The 19,004-nt window shown below is 38.6% G+C and overlaps 1 protein-coding gene across 5 annotated transcripts in view; it reads right to left on the reverse strand.

Annotated features, from left to right (window-relative positions):
- ptprz1a (protein tyrosine phosphatase receptor type Z1a) overlaps positions 1-19,004 on the reverse strand; it is a 72,241-nt gene that overhangs the window by 14,292 nt on the left and 38,945 nt on the right. For 3 of the 5 annotated variants that reach the window (XM_017713674.2, XM_017713673.2, XM_037542754.1), the window contains 8 exons: positions 18,747-18,904; positions 14,573-14,723; positions 11,921-12,105; positions 10,269-10,395; positions 8,469-8,509; positions 6,435-8,328; positions 3,408-3,552; positions 1,134-1,225 (listed from right to left, as the gene is read on the reverse strand). In XM_017713674.2, the coding sequence (XP_017569163.1) occupies positions 1,134-1,225; positions 3,408-3,552; positions 6,435-8,328; positions 8,469-8,509; positions 10,269-10,395; positions 11,921-12,105; positions 14,573-14,723; positions 18,747-18,904 (2,793 nt within the window). The remainder of the gene's footprint in view (positions 1-1,133; positions 1,226-3,407; positions 3,553-6,434; positions 8,329-8,468; positions 8,510-10,268; positions 10,396-11,920; positions 12,106-14,572; positions 14,724-18,746; positions 18,905-19,004) is intronic. The other 2 variants (XM_017713675.2, XM_017713676.2) reach the window with 2 other exon arrangements.

Here is a 19,004-nt window from a genome sequence, read left to right on the forward strand (position 1 = left end):
CACAGTACTTTATTAGTCCCCAGAGGGCAATTCATTTGCAGCCTTCTCGTCCACACACACACAACTATACATATATACACATATACACATATACACACAAACACTATATAACTATCATTTAAAAACACTATTATCCACATTTAACAGCTTGATAGCAGAAGGAATAAAAGATTTGGAATAGCGATTTGTTCTACTGAAGGGCATGATATAACGCCGACCTGACGGCATTACCGTAAATTCACTGGACAAAACATGATCACCCTGAGTGATGATTCCTTTTGCTTTCTGAGCTACTCGTTTCTCCCACAGGGAGACCAGGTCTCTCTGTTGAACTCCAATTATCTTTGAACAAATTTTTACAATGTCTTTCAGGCTATTCTTGTCCCTCACCGACAGCCCATTAAACCAACAAATAAACGAAAAGGTTAAGACACTTTCAATAATGTGCAGGATTACAGATCACAGCTCTTGGACCAATCAGGGACAAGCCTTCTGAAGGAGGTCCTTTCCTTTTGGGGTCTTTTGTTCCTGTTACATTTGTGGCCTTAATAACATGGACAATACTGCTTTTCAGGAGAGGAAACAAATTCTATGACATATATAACAATAGCACATAGCAATTATTACTCCAATAAGCAGTAACACAGGGTCAGTGCCAAACCAATGCTTTATGTCATTATAAGTTCCTTAATTTCAACGTATGTATGTTGTAGGTTTTCCTTGCTTTTTCCATGTGGCTCACCTCCCCTTCACGTTTCACACTATTGGCTGTTTATCATGAACATCGTGCTCTCATGTACACATGCAAGAGAATTAATCACAGCTTGAGTGTCTGTTCTGGTTTGACAGAGAACACTGTTACCATCATAATACGAGTTAACCGCGGTTGTATTCGTTAGGTTTTGTGAAGCTGAAACTTCAGGAACTCTGTTGATTGTGCTTTGTGAGACAGGCCCAGGCCCACTATCTTTGTAGCTTAAAATGCTTTGATCATGGCACAGACTTAGAAAAATCCTCATGTTTGGAGTAGAGGTCAATAACTACACTGCTGACAGCAAGTAAAAACAATTTGGGGAAAAAAAAAAGCACGTCAAGCTTGTTTTGCATTTTCCATTGCAACAGGTGTGATTTACCTGTGCGACTCAAGAGATGAGCAGGAGAGGTAGATATGACTCTGGGGGAAGTGCAGTCCTCTATGTAGAAATGAGCAGTCTGAAAGCACTTCCTGTAGAGGGAAAAAGTCACTCCCATGTAAAAGCTTACACCCTACATTACTTCAAATTTAAGCTAACAGTAGACAGGCATATGGACACAGAAACAGATGTTTTGCAAAATGTTACTAAACTTAGAAAACTGGAGAGATAGTATAAATAAAAAAAAAACACTCAAAAGGTGTGCTCTTCAAAGGATTCACTGACAAATGGAAGCAACAGCAGAAAGAAATGGTTTACTACAAATACAAATATTCTCTATCAAGCTAAAAACAGCAAAATTGGAGAGCTGTGATTCTACAAGATTTTTAAAACTGTGTGCTACACATTCTTGCGCATTCATCCAAAGAAGTTATTCCACGAAGAGGCTGTTTTTTGTTTTTTGTTATTTTCAAATTTGAAAATAACAAAATGCAAAAAAACACATCTCCTTATGTTTGAGAATGAATTCTAAGCATTAAAACACAGAGAAAAAGATGTTCAATCTAATCTGCAACCAGTCTTTAACAGGATCGCCCCAAAGATATTCTGATTAACCTGGACTTGGGTTAGTCCATAACAGCAACTTCTTGGAAGGGATTAGAGGCAACAACACATCACAATAATGTCTCCACAGATTAATCACTAACAGTTGAAGATGTCCTGAAGGCCTCAAGTGCGCAGCTGTGCGCTACCCAAATGAGCACCATGTAAGTGCGGAGGAACACGCAGTGGAACATGCCCTGTATTACTGCAATTCCACCACCCACTGCTGTGCAGACAAGACGCCAACACAACTCTGGTCTTGTCAGACATAATCAAGCGCGGGCCCTTTCTTCAGCACTGGCTCTACTGCTCCTGCGCTCCGGCGTGGGGCCGCAAACAACAGATCAGAATCTCAGAGACTTAATCACCCGCTTCAAGATTAGTGACTTAATCTGGCCCAATCCCTACAGTGTAATAACATAAGTCAAGCATGAGGAACACACAGATGAGCCGAGAGCCCTGGCAGGATGAGAAATGTACAGCCTTATGCGCTTGAACTGTTTACACAGCACAGTCATGTACTTGATGGGATTGCAAAAGTTGCTTATTTCACAGTTGAAAAAATTATTAGAGGAAAAAAAGTCTGTTTAACGTGTTCCTCTCAGTTTGTTAGGGTTAAAACCTTAACACCACCTTGCTAAAGGTTCACAGTTTTAGTCATATGCATATATGGTCTTCTTATGCCCTGTAAAACAAATACTTCTGGGTGTTGGTCAAAAGCACATATAAATTTGTTTGTGTACAATGTCAGGGCCTGGGGCCACACACTCATATATCCCACATGATTTATAGGTAACTATAAATAATACAGAATGTAATTTTTGAAACTTCAGCAACCATAAAAAATGACTGCTTTTATAACAAAACTCTGAAAGGCTACCCTTATTAAAAATAAGTGAAAAGGGTATTTAATTTTACTGTATTGTATGTTATATATGTAATAATAATTTGTGATACATTCATACAATGTAAAAGGCAGCCTGCAAGTCATTGTGTAACAAAATGAGGAAAAAGGAAGAAATAAGTGACAAAATGGTTTTGCCACCCCCCCATAAAATGGGGACATATGCTGGTCCTTATAAGGAAGATTAGCTGTTTTTCTCTAATTATTTTACAAAGACAGGGCATGTTTGTCCTAAAAGTGTCTGAAAACAAACATTTATACACAATCAATCATCCAATATAATATTGATATATATATTGATATATATAATATTGATTATATTGAATACAATCATTCAAACAGAGTGACTTGTCTTTTGCATCTCTGACTGGTGAATAGGGTGGAGCAGGACTGAGGATGGGTCAAAGAGATTAAACCATCATCCTCTGTAAACAAGAATCTCCATTCCACCCCTTTCAAACCCTCCCTAACACACAACTCTTATGATTAGGGATTAATAACAATATGAGGTGCATCATCAACAGCAGTCTCTGGGGAAATTGTTTTTGTTGTCATAGAATGTCAGACCAACCATACTGTGTGCCGAATCTACTTCTTACATCTGGGGAGCAATTTTTAAAAATTCAAAAAGGTTTTTTCTAAAATTTAATTAATGTTACTTCTGAAAATGCTGTATTTTTTATTTAGTTTGAGTTTAACGATGCAGTCCACAGAATGCAGTATGTGAAAAATAAAAATAAGCTTACAGCACAGTGTATGGAACTCACCTCCAATAGATGAGAATGCCAATCAGTATTATAAGACACAGGAAAGTGAGGGTAGAAACAACAGCCAGAGGAACCACAGCTTTCCTCTGACGCTCCACGCTGCCTACCAGACCCACGCGTGACTCATGACTACTGTTACTGGCATCTACAAGCAAGAGAAATGCTGATATGAGAGCACTGATTTATGTTACAGCATAACATACTCCAATTGCAGTCATATGGCTGTGTTGGGGAGGCACATGAAACAACACTCATCACTCATTTAAAAAAGATTAAATTAAAAAGAATTTACATGCACTATGCAAAAGTCAGAGATCACCCTTTATTTATTGAATTCTTTCCAGAAAAAATGCATGCTATTCATTTTTCAGGGGAAAAATAATAATAATAATAAACAGCAGTTCAAAAATGTATTATAGGACACAAAGAAAATGTGACCTCTAACAACTGTGCAAGACCTTGTAGACCTTCAAAACGGTCACCATCAGCGTATAAATCTTTCATCTTTGAGAGAAAATCAAGCTTCAGAATCTGTTTCAGATCTGAAAAAATCCACAGCTGTTTTGGTCCATGCTTCCACTGCGAGAAGGGAACTCAACACGGTCTGAAAGGATGTGCAGCTGCTGGTGTTCTTAGAACAATGGACTGACCACACCAATGTCCAGATCTCAACATCACTAAGTGGCTGAGATTACTTGGATTTTGAGAAGCAGAAAATGCAACCAACTTCTAAGACTGAACTTTGGAAGTGTGGAAAAATATCCCTGCAGATTTCTTTACAAAAAGAAGCAAGTCTCCTGAAAAGAATGGAAGCTGCAATAAAGGCTAAGAGTTGACAAAACAAATACTGACAAAAAGATATTATATTTATTTGTTGAGGCTTTTGTGTAATTTTCTGTTAAATATATGTTTTCTGCCTTTTCCTGATGCTGAAAAACATATAATGTGCACTAAATGGTAATTTTGATTGGAAAGGAAATAAATGAAGGCTAGTCTCTGACTTTTGCACAGCACTGAATATCTATTTTTTTATAGTTAATGCACACAGTTTACTATCAGACCAAAAAAGCTCAATGGCAAAATACTTTCAAACCACTTACAGGCAAAATAGAGCTTACTTGTTCATACTATGGCATTGTCGTTTGCAAACCAGTGGAAGACAGGATTAGGTTTAAATTAAAAGAATAAGCCAAGAAATCCGACTTACCTCTTAGCTTAAGCAAAATAACCTCTTGATTTAAAAATCTCTCCCTCACTGCAATGTATACTAGTATAATATAAAACCATAGATAAAAGGGAAGTTAGCGATTCTTCAGTGTTTAATGATGATGACGATGACACAAAAATAAGCATGCATCTGTATGGAGCAAGCATGATCTTCCCATTGAGATGCGATTAAAACTAAAGCAAAAAAACATGCCTGGTGTTGTAGAATGCTCTAAGGCTTTGTTCACACTTGTTGTTAGCATCCGTTGGCGATCTGATCATAAGTGGACAATGAGACGTGTAGCCATTTACACCTGGCATTTCCCTGTATCTTGAACACGTCTCCAGTGGTCAGATTTTGTGACTGGAGAAAGTGAGTAGATTCTTGGTGCATTTATTGTCAGACAAAAAAGTACTGTGAGTCCATTGTCATGTAAATGAAAGTGTCGTTACAAATATCTAGACCACATGAACTGCTAATGCTAATGCAAACAAACAACAGAGGAGATGAAAAATGAATCTACTCAGCTGCTTTTGTCTCTGCTGTTATGATGCTGCTGATTAAGGTAGCATTCACAGTGTAAATCTTATGATCATATGCATCCACTTTTGAAGGTGGTTTCAGTGATTGGTTTCAGTGATTGGACCACAATGTGTCTCCAAGACACATTGTACCCCGTCCCCACTGCACTTAGCGTTGTCCACTTAAGACCAGATCATCCAGGTTGCATATTAATGCCAAGTGTGAACAGGGTCTGAGAGTTTATTAGTTTCATTGCTTAAAGCTCCCTCAAAACAACTTGTTTTCTTTTGTGAGTTCTTTTGTTCCTTCAAGTGTAATTTACATTTCAAATGTAGTGTCCAACTCTTAGTGTCTCAGAATATTATATTCATATTAATCTCTTGCAATATGCCTGCTGTCCATAAAATTCCCATAATTATATGCTTAATCTCTCACATTAGGATACAGTTTACAGAAAATCCTGCATTATGAGGCTGGCTAGTTCACAGGTCATGATTTATAGCAGACAGACTTTTGAGAGATTAGGAACTAACCTAAGAATGATATGGCCCTGTCAGTACAACCCAAATACAATGGCACCAGCTGTCACATATTGAGGTGCCAGAGCAGGATCTCTGCTACCCTCTATTGGACAAAGCTTGGTAGGCCAGGTACATATAACAAGCCACTAGAGTGAGAGAAAACCTAGAGGTGAACACGGTTATGACTGTTATGAGTGATTAACAAGATGTGGAAGTAACATAAAGGGTCAATTTAACACTGAGAAATTTGAGCTCATATCTGTTGCAAAACCTCAGAAGATTAACACTAGTTTTACCATCCAGCTTTTTAAAACACATATCAGTCAAGCCTTTCTGGTTTTATGACATCAGCATCTAGAAGTGCATGCTTGTGGATATTGTAGAAGGAAAGCACACAGACCAACACAGAGGGTTAGGGATTAACGCAAGCAGTGTGATGATGGCTGTGGGACTCTTAGGTTTAGATGGCTAGAGCGTTAGACTGAAGATAGAGCGAAACAATTACAGAGATCATGTCATTAGTTGTAATATTGTTAGATGATGCCAACACTATCAAACCCTCCAAAACTTCCCTGGCATGTGCTATTATGTTACATAGAATGCTTTTGATGGGAAATTTTGGTTTGGAGGCACAGACACTTATGGGTTATTAGTCATCCTTTTGGCTAGAAGAGATTTCATTTCTTCAGAAATTAGGAAGAAAGTTGATTCTAATCCAACTGGCTCCAATGGAGCCTCTTGAGGAGCAGAGATGACGGCAGCAGTGTGAAGTTTTACCTGCCACCAGCTCTTCCTCTGAGTCTTTGTCCCCTCGCTCTGGGATACTAAAATCTGAAGACGTCTCATTATCCGTAAGGTTCTCGCCTGAGCCACTCTCTTCCTCCACACCTCCGAGAGCCCAGGGTGGGCTGGGGTGGACAGCAATGATGCTTGTTTTTGACTCGCTTTCCATCACGCTCTCGTTCTCAAAGTAGAAGGATGAGGAGTGCACCTCCTCTAGCTCCTCAGGTAGGGCTTCAGTGGGGACCGCAGATAATGTGGAAGGAGCAGAACTCCAGTCTCCAGATCCTGAAGTCTGGCCCCAGTCCTGGTCCACCACCCAGCCTGAGGCACTGCTGTCCACAGGACCTTCAGCAGAGTGGGTGGGCATGGAGGAAACAGTCTCTGGACTGGAGTTAGGCCACAAAGTGGTAGGTTCCAAAGAAGTAGAGACACTTTCACTGATTATGGTGCCACCAGTTGCTGTAATAGAGAAGTGTAGGTCACTAGAAGGCTCGGCAGAAGACAGAGGAGCCCCAGCATAGATGTCCCAGTCTACTGCACTGCATAATGTGGAAGTCCCCATAGTGGAAGAAGACAGAAATAAATGGAGATCTACCAGGCTAGACAGGTCACCTGAAAGGTGTTCCCAAGTAGATGAAGGCTTCAAGAAGAGAGGAGAGGCATGCAGAGAGGTGGAACTGAGACAGTGAATGCAAGGGCCATCGTGATCTTGGCTGATAGCTAGAGCTACTGAAGAAGACTTTGCCAGCTCCACTAGTATGCCAGAGTTTCCAGTGGTACCTGAGAGTAAAGTGCTAAAGTCAGAAACATCTGTCACCAAAGAGTAGTCACTAGAAAAGGCAAGTGAAGGCTGCAGAGATGAGACAGTGCTGCGAGGCTTAGAGAGGTGAGTCTGTTCAGACGACTCTGAGAGCACAGAGTCAACCAAGTCAGGCAAAGTTTGTAGAGGGACAGTACCTGAACTGCTACAGAGGGGGGCACTAGAAGTCGACCCAGACAATACGTCACCATCATCACCATCATCATCACCACAACCACCACTAGAGACAGATTCCGCAGCCCAACGAGACACATAACTGGAGGAGGACTGGGTGGGGTAGGAAGGGAAGGATGTGACAGATGGCTGCCCATCGGACACCACTGGGATAGCGATAGAGTATGGGGCATCCCAGTCAGAGATGGACGCAGACTCATACAACATAGCACTAGAGGAGGGGAGTGACACAGGACTGGCATGCAATGGGTCAGATACAGAAGGTGCAGAGGGGGAGCTCTCACCCTTGAACATTGGCTGAGTGGTCTGCAAGAGGACAGCACTGAAGGCAGCAGTGGTTAGGAAAGACACGCTGGGAGTTGTAGTCTGCAATGAGACCTCCGGGGGGAGGAGGGAGGGGATTACTGTTGCAGGGCTTTCAGAGAGGGGCACAACTGTAGTAACTGCAACTATGTTCTGCCCATAGCCATCTGAGACAGTGACCTCCCCTTCAGTTGTAGCTGAGGATGATGTAGATTCTGCATCAGGGGTGACTGTTTCCACTGTAGGACCTACAACACTATAACTGCCATCCTCACTCTCTGAGGTCATACTTGGTGCTGTACTGCCACTGTAAAGTGAGTCAGAAGTGAGTACATTTGTCAGTGCCGTGCTGCCACTGTATTCTGATTCAGAAGTGACTAAATCTGTCATGAAAGTTGTGATAGTGGTCATGTGGGAAGATGGGGGAGTGTTTTGCACTGTGGTTCCAGTGGACGGTATGGTTGTTGTTACACCAAAGACAGGAGGCACAGGAGGGTCTACTGAAGTAAATGTGGGCCAGGTCGTAGTGATTTGAATTGGTGCCTGATTCAAGTCCTGTCTGACCAAAAAAGGGTTAGGTTGATACTCCTCCTGTGAGAAAAACAGAGGAAAAAACAGATAAGGTAGCAGTTCGTCAGTGTTAGATTAAGCTACTATTCTTAATTTAGATAAGGAAATGATCAGATTGCTTATAATGTAAAGCAATGTTAAGTAAGAACTTTCATAGTTACCTCTTCTTCAATTTCAGAAGGATCAGGATCAGGGTCTGTTTCTGAAAGAAAGGCAAAAATACAATACAAAAATTAAAAGAGAGTGTGGACAGAGCTCTCACACATCAGCCAAAAGATGTAAAGTAACAGACAACTAAGCCTCTTATTGTTGCATTATGAAATTGAGTGTATGTACCTACAACCTAGACACAGATTATAATGCCTAAGACACACAGTAAAAGTTTATATGTCAGTTTCATTGTGCAGAACTCTGAATAGCTGATGTTGGTTCAAACAGTAGGTAAGAAGGTCTGCTGAAGAAAAGGAGGGGGAAGTACTCCACACCAGCACGTCAGGCATTTCAGGTCACACAGCAAAACAAACAGTAGGTCCAGGTCAGATGTCAGGTTTATAATGACCACAGAAAACAACAGCACAGGGGATATCGGGCACTCTCATGCACCAGAGTGGCTCCCCACACACAAGCAGAGATATTGTAGACTCTAACTGAATCTTACCTGCCAGGTGGGAGCAACTCAATGACACAAAATGCAGAAATGACTCCAGCATTGTCATGATGCAGGCACCAGAATAATTTGTAAAGCAAGTTTTTTTAAGGGTCAGTATAATATGCGTAAAGGGCGTGCTGAATGTGGATCTAATACAAAAAGACAGTGAACCATAAACGATTGCTCTGATTTGCAGGTGTAACAGCGATGGTATATTTCACTGACAAAAATATTCTTTTTAGTCACTTATTTCACAGAATACCAAGTGTGCACAGTTTTAGAAATAGGAACACACACATTCATAGACATTGACATATGATGCAAATGATTTTATGCAATACAGGTTAGTTTATTATAAATACCAAAAATACAGAATCCCAACATTTCAGTTAACAAATATACACCAAGTATACTACTATGAGAAAAATGTCAAGTTGTCTCTCAAGAGTAAAAATGTATAGAAAGCATTGAAAAGCATTTACAAATTGATTAAAAACATAAAAATTTGAAAGAGGCCAAGAAATATACAGTATACTGGCATGTGCACTTGAAATATTAAGGTTATTGTTCAAAAAGAAGAGCAGTTGGAAAGCACATAGAGGAGGAACAAAAGCAGATGAACGAGATATCAAGGGAAAGGGACAAAGATGTCAAAGACATTTTTATCAAGAAGAAAGCTTTGTTTGACACTTGACCAAAAAAATTCAGGACTAATAAAAATCAGCAGAGGGCGTCCTCCTTCAAAATGAAGAGAAAATAAACAAGTCTAGTAGTTTTCTGAAATCATGGCACATAATTAGCTTGACAGTGGTGATTTACTATGCATTTGAGTAGCTACTGAACAATTAGTGCAATTTAATCTCAGTGGTAATTTCCACAAATTTTAAAAGGACTTGGTCCTATTTTATTAAACTGAAACTTGTCTACAAGTGAAAAGTAAATTCTTAAATTCTCAGATTCTTATTCTATAGATACACACTGACACACAGGAATTTGTTGTAATAATGGATGTTGTTAATAAAAACCTATATAAGCCTGCCTGCAACAAAATACAGTGCACCTCTGTGGCTATGTCATCCAAGTGAGACACATTTAAAATATGAGTGACTGTACTTTATTCACCATGCTAACTAGCACTGGTCTTTCCAAACACCATGCCATTATCTACACAAGGAACTGGTTTGCAAAGGATCAACCTACAGTATGAAGCATCTGAATATTGTGGCTATACCTAGTTTTCAGTGTTACAAAACTAAAAGTATGACAACTCAGTTTCCACGAAGACGAGGACGGCGGGCGCGAGTGGTCTTACCAGGGTCATTCACGGGCATGTCCACTATCAGCTGCTCACTTGTGCGGCCATAAAGACCATTATTGCACACGGCCACCACCTGCACCATGTAGCTAGTGTTAGCTGCCAGGTCCTGGATGATGGCTCCCTGTAAAAAGGTGGGGGACATAAAAGTATAGCAGGTCTATGTATTATCTGCTTTATCACTGAGCAATAGTGCTGTTATTATTGCATGAGTGAAGAAAGTATATTGTCCTCCAAACACTGAAATAAGCTTAATATAAAAGATGCACCATGCAAGATTTTTTATTAAAGTTGAAAGAAGTAGCATTACTGAGTCAGGAGAAACAAAACAGGCTAAAATATGGTGTCTGTGTGCTGTCGCAAAATACCCTGTAAACCCTGAAATAATAAGTCAGAGGTGTCAGGTCAGATTTTGCTGCAGTTTTTTTGAATATGTCATATGTCTTTACATATTAACATCACATATCCGACTCAATAATTAGGTCTACCACATCTCTAAGATGTTCTATTGGATTCAGATCCATTGACTGAGAAAGCCACTGAAGAACACTGAACTCACTGTCATGTTCATGAAACCAGTTTGAAATGACTTTTGCTTTGTGACATGCTGCATTATCATGCTGGAGGTAGCCATTAGAAGATGGTGAATTGTGGCATGAAAGGATGTACATGGTCAACAACAATACTGAAATAGGTTGTGGCATTCAAGTAATGATTAACTGATATTAACAACCCTAAAGGAATAATTTCCCACACCATTACATCACCTAGACCAGCATCTGATGACACAAGGCAGGTTGGATCCATGGATTCATGCTGTTGGCACCAATTCTGACCCTACCATCTGTGTGTCTCAACAGATATCAAGATTCATCAGACCAGTCTTTAACTGTCCAGTTTCGGTGAGCCTGTGCCCACTGCAGCCTCAGCTTTCTGTTCTTGGTCAACAGTGGAACCTAAAATAGTCTTCAGCTGTTGTAGCTCATCCACCTCAAGATTCAACATGTTAAGCATTCTTAGTTGCCTTTCTGGTCAGCCCAATTGTACAGAGTGGTTATCTGAGTTACTGCAGCATTTTGGTCAGCTCAGTCCAGTCTGGCCATGTTGATCTCTCTCATCAATAAGGTGTTTCTGTCTGCAAAACTGATGCTCACTGGAAGTTTTTTCCTTACTGCACCATTCTGAGTAAACTCTAGAGACTGTTGTGCGCGAAAATCCAAGAAGATCAGCATTTATAAACTTACCCATCCAGCACCAACAATCATGCCATGGCCAAATTCACTGGGATCACATTTGTTACCCCATTCTGATGGTTGATGTGAACATTACATGAAGATGCGGGTCCATATCTGCAAGAGTTTATGCACTGCACTGCTGCCACATGATTGGGCAACTAGATAATTCTACGAATGCGTAAGTGTACAGGTATACAGTGAGTTTAAATGTGGGAAAGTAGCTATCTTACCCTGTCCTAAATAATTTAAAGTTGATTTTCTTTTCTTGTGTAATAGCTACAGGAACAACATATATTTCTTGCTGCAATTACTTAAATTGTACAGTGTCTAAAGACAATTAGTTAAAATTCAGCTAAAAAGCAGCCGAGCTTAGTCAGTTGAGTCTCAAACAATGTTCATGTGTAGTTCATTTACCACATCTTGGTCTCCATCAGTGAGGTACTCAAGTGTAGGCTGGTCATCTCCCCGTGCCTGCTGGTAGGTGACAGAGTATTTCTCTATGCTCGCATCATATACAGCCCGTGGCCTTTCCCAGATTACTAGAAGACTTGTGTAGTTGTGCGGATATGCTTGCACGTTCTCTGGCTCAGAGCTACAAACTGCAAAAGACAGACACACTTTTAGCAACATCATTTAAAAATCAATAACAGATTAATTATATTGCAAAAACAAATTTGCCCATTGTTTTGGTTTTGCTGCAGTGTTTTCTATGGATTTTTAAAATAAAAAATAACATGGATCTTGGGTTAAAAGCTGTCTTGAACTGAAATCCATCAAATTTAATGTGATTAATACATTATTTTTTTACATGCATATAAATTCTGCAGAATGTCATTTTAACAGATTCATACAAACAGGATGTGTTTTTCATTCATTTCCCTCATTCACTCTTTGTTGGTCCTAGCACATGATGACCTTACCATGGGTGGGGGCATTCTTCACCATCTGTGCTCAGTGTCTGAGACTAAGAACCTCCAAAAAAACAGCACTCAGACACACTGATAGGACCAGATTAAAGCAGATTAGACTGATCCACCAATTACGCTAACAAAAATGCTGATTTGTTCTGTTACTTTTAAAGCTGTTAACATATTTACTAAACTGTGGAGGTTACTAAACTCTGATAACTGATGCAAAAACACCTAAAAACACCTAAAACACCTAAAAACACAGACGGGATGATTAGTAGATGTAACATCCACTTTCAACACCAGAGGGCAGAATGTGGCTGCACAATAAATCGCTTTGAAAGTTTCGTGTAATGGTCTTCATCCTAAAATTAATTGAAAACTAAAAGCGCAAAACTATTGAAAGAAGTCCTAGCTGTTTAGCAAATTGTAAAAAAAAAACAAAAAAAAAAAAACATACAAATAACCTAAACACACAAATAAAGACACCCTTCATGTAAAAAAAAAAAAAACTGGCATTTTAAGACTGTATTAAAATAAAATCTTGGCTACTTCATAGAATTAAAATTCTTAATCTAATTAATAATCAAATCTAACCTATACAGGCCTCAGGGCAACTAGCTGTGACAACTAAACAAGTCTGGAATCACTGTTCAAAACTTTAGATAAAAAACATTTAGTTCAATAATATAAAATCATTGATGCAGATATATGCATGTAGTACACTGTAAAAATATGAATTCTTTGAAGATGAACTGAGCTGTAGCTGATTCTATAATTAAGAAATTATCAGAAAAGCTTAAATGGAGCATTAACCTATAATTACATTAATTTGCAGAATGCATTACATTTGAAAATAGAATCTCACTGATGAAATAGCAATTTATAGTTATTTGACAAGACAATTTCTAAAAATACTAAATCATGTTTATTACTACTATACCTTGAAGTTGGGAGCTTCTCATTGCTCCCAAAACATTTTAAAATTGAATAATCCATAGTTGACTTTTTGATGTCTAGTTTTTAACAGACAGAGATAGCACACTGAGGCCAACTGCTGATTGTAGTGTTTTTATCTTTCTTCATGCTACTATAAGACCCAGCCTCAATAGAGCACACTGAAAAGACTACAAACTGGTTCAGCACAGTCAGACACATTCACTCACTGATACACAAAAGTAAATCCAACAATGAGAAAAAATGTCCCTAAATAAAGCAAAGAAACTGCATAAACACTGCAGTACAGAAATTAGGTCATATGTATTTATGCCGACATATCCTGTTAGCATGACTATTCAAAGATCTAACAGTCTAATCACATTCTAGAAGAGCATTTCAACTTCATCATGTTAAAAGCAAGCAGTGTTTTTGTTATTAAGGAACTTCATAAGTAACTTTTCCAGACAGTCATCACATGTTTGACAGAAGAGATGAAGAACACATTGAGTTCACCATGTTCACCATTTAAATACAGGTTCTTTTCTTTTGACATTTGTGAAGAGTCACCCACGCTTCACTGAGTCCTGCAGCAGACATGTGTAAAATAGGACACTGCTATGCTAACAGCTGTTTTTTTTCCTCTCTCTGGTGTGAAAACACTGAAGGGAGACCAGTCTACAACATGGATACTAATACAACCCAAACTACACACTGATTCTTACAATGAGGCTAATAGGACGCTCTTCCCATAAACTGTACTGGAGCACTAGTGACTGAACAATCTATTCCACTGAAAAAGTTAATCTCTGAATGTGTTTACTGGTAATAGTATAATGTTTTCAGTTTGTGGAAATTGTTGAAAATGTAATTTAATGAAAATAAAAACATGACAAATACAGCACTCTAAAGAACCTTATTTAATCAATCAATGTGTAAGAGAAATGTAAGAAGGTCAAGACATTGTCAAGATACAATGTTGCCAACTGCTTAAAAATAGGTCAAACAGTTCATTCTGTTCATAGAGAAAAGCTGAAAGCCTTAAGGACAGACTAACTATGAAAATAGAAACTTTATTAATTGGGAAGTGTTAAATGTGTCACGTTTTCATTCTCAGTTCTTAGGAGATAACTTACTTTCAACTGTCAAGTTTGTATAAAATAAAGAGCCCAATGTAAAATGTACTGAAAACATGTACGTGCATGAGTGGAACAGTACATACTTGGTGTGAGGAGCTCTTCAGTGCCGGTGTATGAAGAGAAGACCTGACCCATAAACTGAGACTGCTGTTCTCTGTAGTTGTTCTGGAGGTAGTCCATCAGCATCACATAGCCAACCTGCTGCATGGTCATCACCTCACAGAACATCTCCAACTGTACCAGCAAGACATACACAGTCAGAACAATTAGAACTATTCAGAAGACATATGAGACACCGGACGAATTCTGTGAAAGTATCATTAGTTATAGGCATTTAAGTCTAATATATAAAAGTAACTCAAGGTACGACCAACAGATTGTCTCTATAAAGGATTTCTTTTAGCAGAGTCTTTCTGTAGAGGTCTAGTAACTAACCACCAAGAAACAGCTCACCTGGAACCAAAAGATTTTGAAACATAATGCAAGCCTGAAACTTTAATAATCATCTTTGAATCACAAGTTGGACATAAAGATTTTTCAGCTGTGCAGTGCCAAATACAGTTGATCTGCCATTTAACCAGTTTTAAAAGGAGTGTCTTAGGTGTCAAATGTAGCCAACAAGTCAAGACATGTTTGGTGTCAGACGTTTGCTTCTTGTACTGGAGCTAAAAAGTTATCAAAGCTTATACCAGACCAATTAGCATTGTGCAAACTACATGGTTCAATAAAGTACTGTGCAGAAGTAGAGATTACTCTGCACTATATTTAACTTGCAGTCAAAACTGAAAGTAACTCAAATACCTCAATAACTAAACATAAAATCTACATTGTTAGAATTTAGTGTATCAACTCTGCTTTTATTAAAGCTTACTTTTTTTTTGACCTGCTTTCAGGTTTTCAAAGAACATTCTAAAACACCTATAAAGTTCAGTTTTTGAACTGTAATCGCAAACACATTTGGTCATGTTGAGGTCTTGAATCGGGTGCTCAATTAACTGTTCTGAGAACTCCAGCAGCATCTTAATTGACAAATTTTCTTCTCATTTATTTCCAGATACATATTTTAGATGCATAGCACTGAGTTGTCTTCTCACAGTGGAAGGATGGACAGAAATACCAGTAGATTTTTTCAGATCTGAAGCAAGAGCTGTGCTTAATATTCTCAAAAATCCTAGGTTTAACCACAATTTACCTGATAGTCACAGTTTTGGTGGTCTGCCAGGTCTTGTTAGATGTTCCATTTTCTCTGTATCTTTTAATAATTTTTTTTTTTTTTTTTTTAGCTTATTTTCCTTTGACTTTTAATTTTTATGTGTGTTCCTTATCTTATATCTCTTCAGAAATATCTCCTGGTGGTCTCTGACATTTCCATAGTACTGCATGTTGCACATCTAAAAATGTAATACAATGACAAAATTCAAAATTCAGATTTCAAGATGGCTTAGTGCTGTTTTTGGTGCTGCAACTTATGTTTTCTGGTTTTATAGCTAACAGTATGTCATACAATGGCAGAAACCACATAAGTCTGTTTGAGATTACTTAACAACTTGACATTGCTTGAGGTAAGTGTGTTACGATTTAGGCTCACAGTTTGCACAGTGCATGTAAGCTATAAACATGCATTACTTGGAAGCCACTTTAGCCTTGCAGCTCCAGTATAAAACTAAAGATACCAAACATATGTTGGTTGACTGACTATATTTGAGGTTGGGGGTTAGCATTTTTTCCTGAACTAGTAAAATGGTTAAATGGTTTGGGGCCATTTTCCACAGTGTATACTACAATTCATAAACAATGCTGTTGGTGTATTACTCCACCTGACCTTTTAGGAGGCAAAGGTATTTTTTAATATTAACATGTTTGGATCTAGGATTTCACAACCATTTGAGTACTTTTGTGTTTAAAAAGTACATGACAAATTGTCAACAAAAGTACCAAAAAGGATAAACAGAAAATAAGGTGAAAGCTGTGTGTTTAAAATAGGCCCTGCTTGACTTGACCTGTTTAAGCATTGACTTTTCCTAATTCATAACATGCATCAAGAACATTGTCCATTGTACTCAGACTTCCAGTCTGCTCTGGAGCTAATGTGCTGGAGACAAAGTCTGTGACATTGTGTGCTACTGTGTTAGTTTTGAATGAGCCAGACCACCTGTATTTGCCTTTCTTCTTCCTAAAGCTTTCAGGCATTCAGCAATCATCTCATTCAACAACACCCTGTGTCTACGTGTAACTTACTTAAGGGGAATAGCCTAAGGTCTAAATGACAAACAGAAGAAAAAGTCTTTAAGTATTCACACCCTTTTGATGTGGGTAACCTTACCCTCGCTTACTCCCATTCCGGCTTAATGACAGTGTGCTTTTGAATGTTAGACACGCTGATGTCACGTTAACTGTTTCAAACAAAAAGGTTCAAACACAGTAGCTTTTATGTTGTCTGAAAGCCAGTGAATCAGTTGCCATACAGAGAGTTACAGTGTGAAGGTTTTTTCAAACATTTGAAAAAAAGAATCAGGAAAAAATGGATAAATTAATTCATTACAACAACATGTCTATGAAAAGTAAACGTTATGCATTATCTGATCATCTGACTTGCAATAAATATTTAGCTTATAATCAAGGCACACAACTGAAGTATAACCTGCAGCTTTTATGGTTTTTACTATGTATTTTAGTAATAGTAATAAATTGCTTTGAAAGGGGACATGAACTGTTGGCCAAAAAAACAGGTTCACAAGGCAGTTTCCACATAAACAAGAGCCTGTCAAACTGTCAGCAGGTGAATCAAAATTACTGGCTTCATAACGCGGACGTTTTAAAGGCTGACTAACACATAACAAACACTCGCTCATTAACACACAAACATACACCCACAGACACACATACTTATGCAAAAAATCTACAAAACATACAATCAATGTATATCTTCACAGTATAATGTATATATATAAGGTAAGGTAAATCTACAATGTTATCTGTTGATCTGGCATGTTGAAACTGTTACCCAATGGTAAAGGTCATTTTTTAATGCATTCTTAAAAGAACTGCATAGTACTGTGCAAAATTCTAAAGACTAACCATCATTTATTTAATTTCTAGTCAAAACAGTCATTAAAGCAGCATTATGCAAGAACTCGTATTTTTTGGTCTTGGAGTCCCCCTACAGTTGCAGAGTGTTTTTTCACTTTTACACCACTGTCATAAATACAAATCATGCTTTAAGAAAAGCTGAAGACATCCAACTCACCTTTCTGTGCACATGCGTCACAGAGACATATGGATTCTAGATATTACACTCGCAATTTGATTATGTGTAAATAACTGAAATCGCGAGCGTAATCTGTAGCGTCCCTATGCCTGCATGATGCATGTGCACCTGAAGGGGAATCAGATTCTGCCAGCGAGATGGAGTTTGGCACAACACCAGAAAAGAACATCAGAAGAAAAACCATGTCATTTTATCTCTTTTAGTTCTTGCCAATGAGTAAGCCTCTGCCATTACGTTCATACCTGGAATACCAAGCTAGCTTCTTATATCTAGCTAGAGTGAGATGGTGCCTTAAAGCATTACACAGTTCTCACAATAGGTTTTGTGCTCACCCAAGCAGCCTGAGCTGATGTGTTTTTAAAGCTAACGTTAGCTACCAGAAAATATGTAGAGTGACAGACTCAAAAAGCACTTCTGCAACTGAGAGGTTTCACGAGTTTGACGATTTTTCTCCACTACCACATTATCTGTTTAGCAAGATCCATATTCGATAAAACCCAAGGCCTGTTTCTTAGATGCACTGAATTCCTGAATGAATAAAGCGGATTTTTTAGTCTCATTCAGTTTAATTCACACTATGAAAAGCATACTTCTATTAGGCCACTAGGGTATCATTTCCTTCTATACAGGTGCACTTGTGGCCACTGTAAAAATCTGTAACTTGTTGAGCACATTTACATTAGGTATGTGGACAAGGTATGTTAAAGGTTAATGCAGAAAAAAAGCTAATCCAACCTTTGTAGCCATTATCTAGCATTGTCTAGCATTAGAATCACAACCTAGCTTTAAGCAAGTTGCCAGCACAGAAGTATAATAGGGAGACTATATTGTACCAAACAGGTTGTTCATAGATGTGACCAGATTGGGGTCCTACACTGCCTCATCGGTCATCCTGGGTTTGCTGCAGTGGCCCTAAATCCTTACATTCTACTATTGTGGGAAATATGTGACATTGAGAAAACCCTATTAGTGAAGTGTGTTGTGCTCACCTGTGCCTCAGAGATGGCCACAGTATTCTTAAACACAATCCACTCTACGGTCTCAGAGCAGGGAGGGGAGGTGAGAGATCCGTTATAGATGAAGTACTTCTCAGTGGAGTTGGGCAGGAGGCCTTGCAGGGTAAATGGAGATATACTGCCAGTCTTCCCTGAATAAAAGAAGGCACATAATCGCTTGGTGTCATTTTTCCTAAGTACATAATTCATGGTGGAGTATTGTTTGATGAGTAGCAGATCACATGAGATGAA

This window comes from Pygocentrus nattereri, chromosome 11, assembly GCF_015220715.1.
Source record: "Pygocentrus nattereri isolate fPygNat1 chromosome 11, fPygNat1.pri, whole genome shotgun sequence".
Taxonomy (NCBI): Eukaryota; Metazoa; Chordata; class Actinopteri; order Characiformes; family Serrasalmidae; genus Pygocentrus; species Pygocentrus nattereri.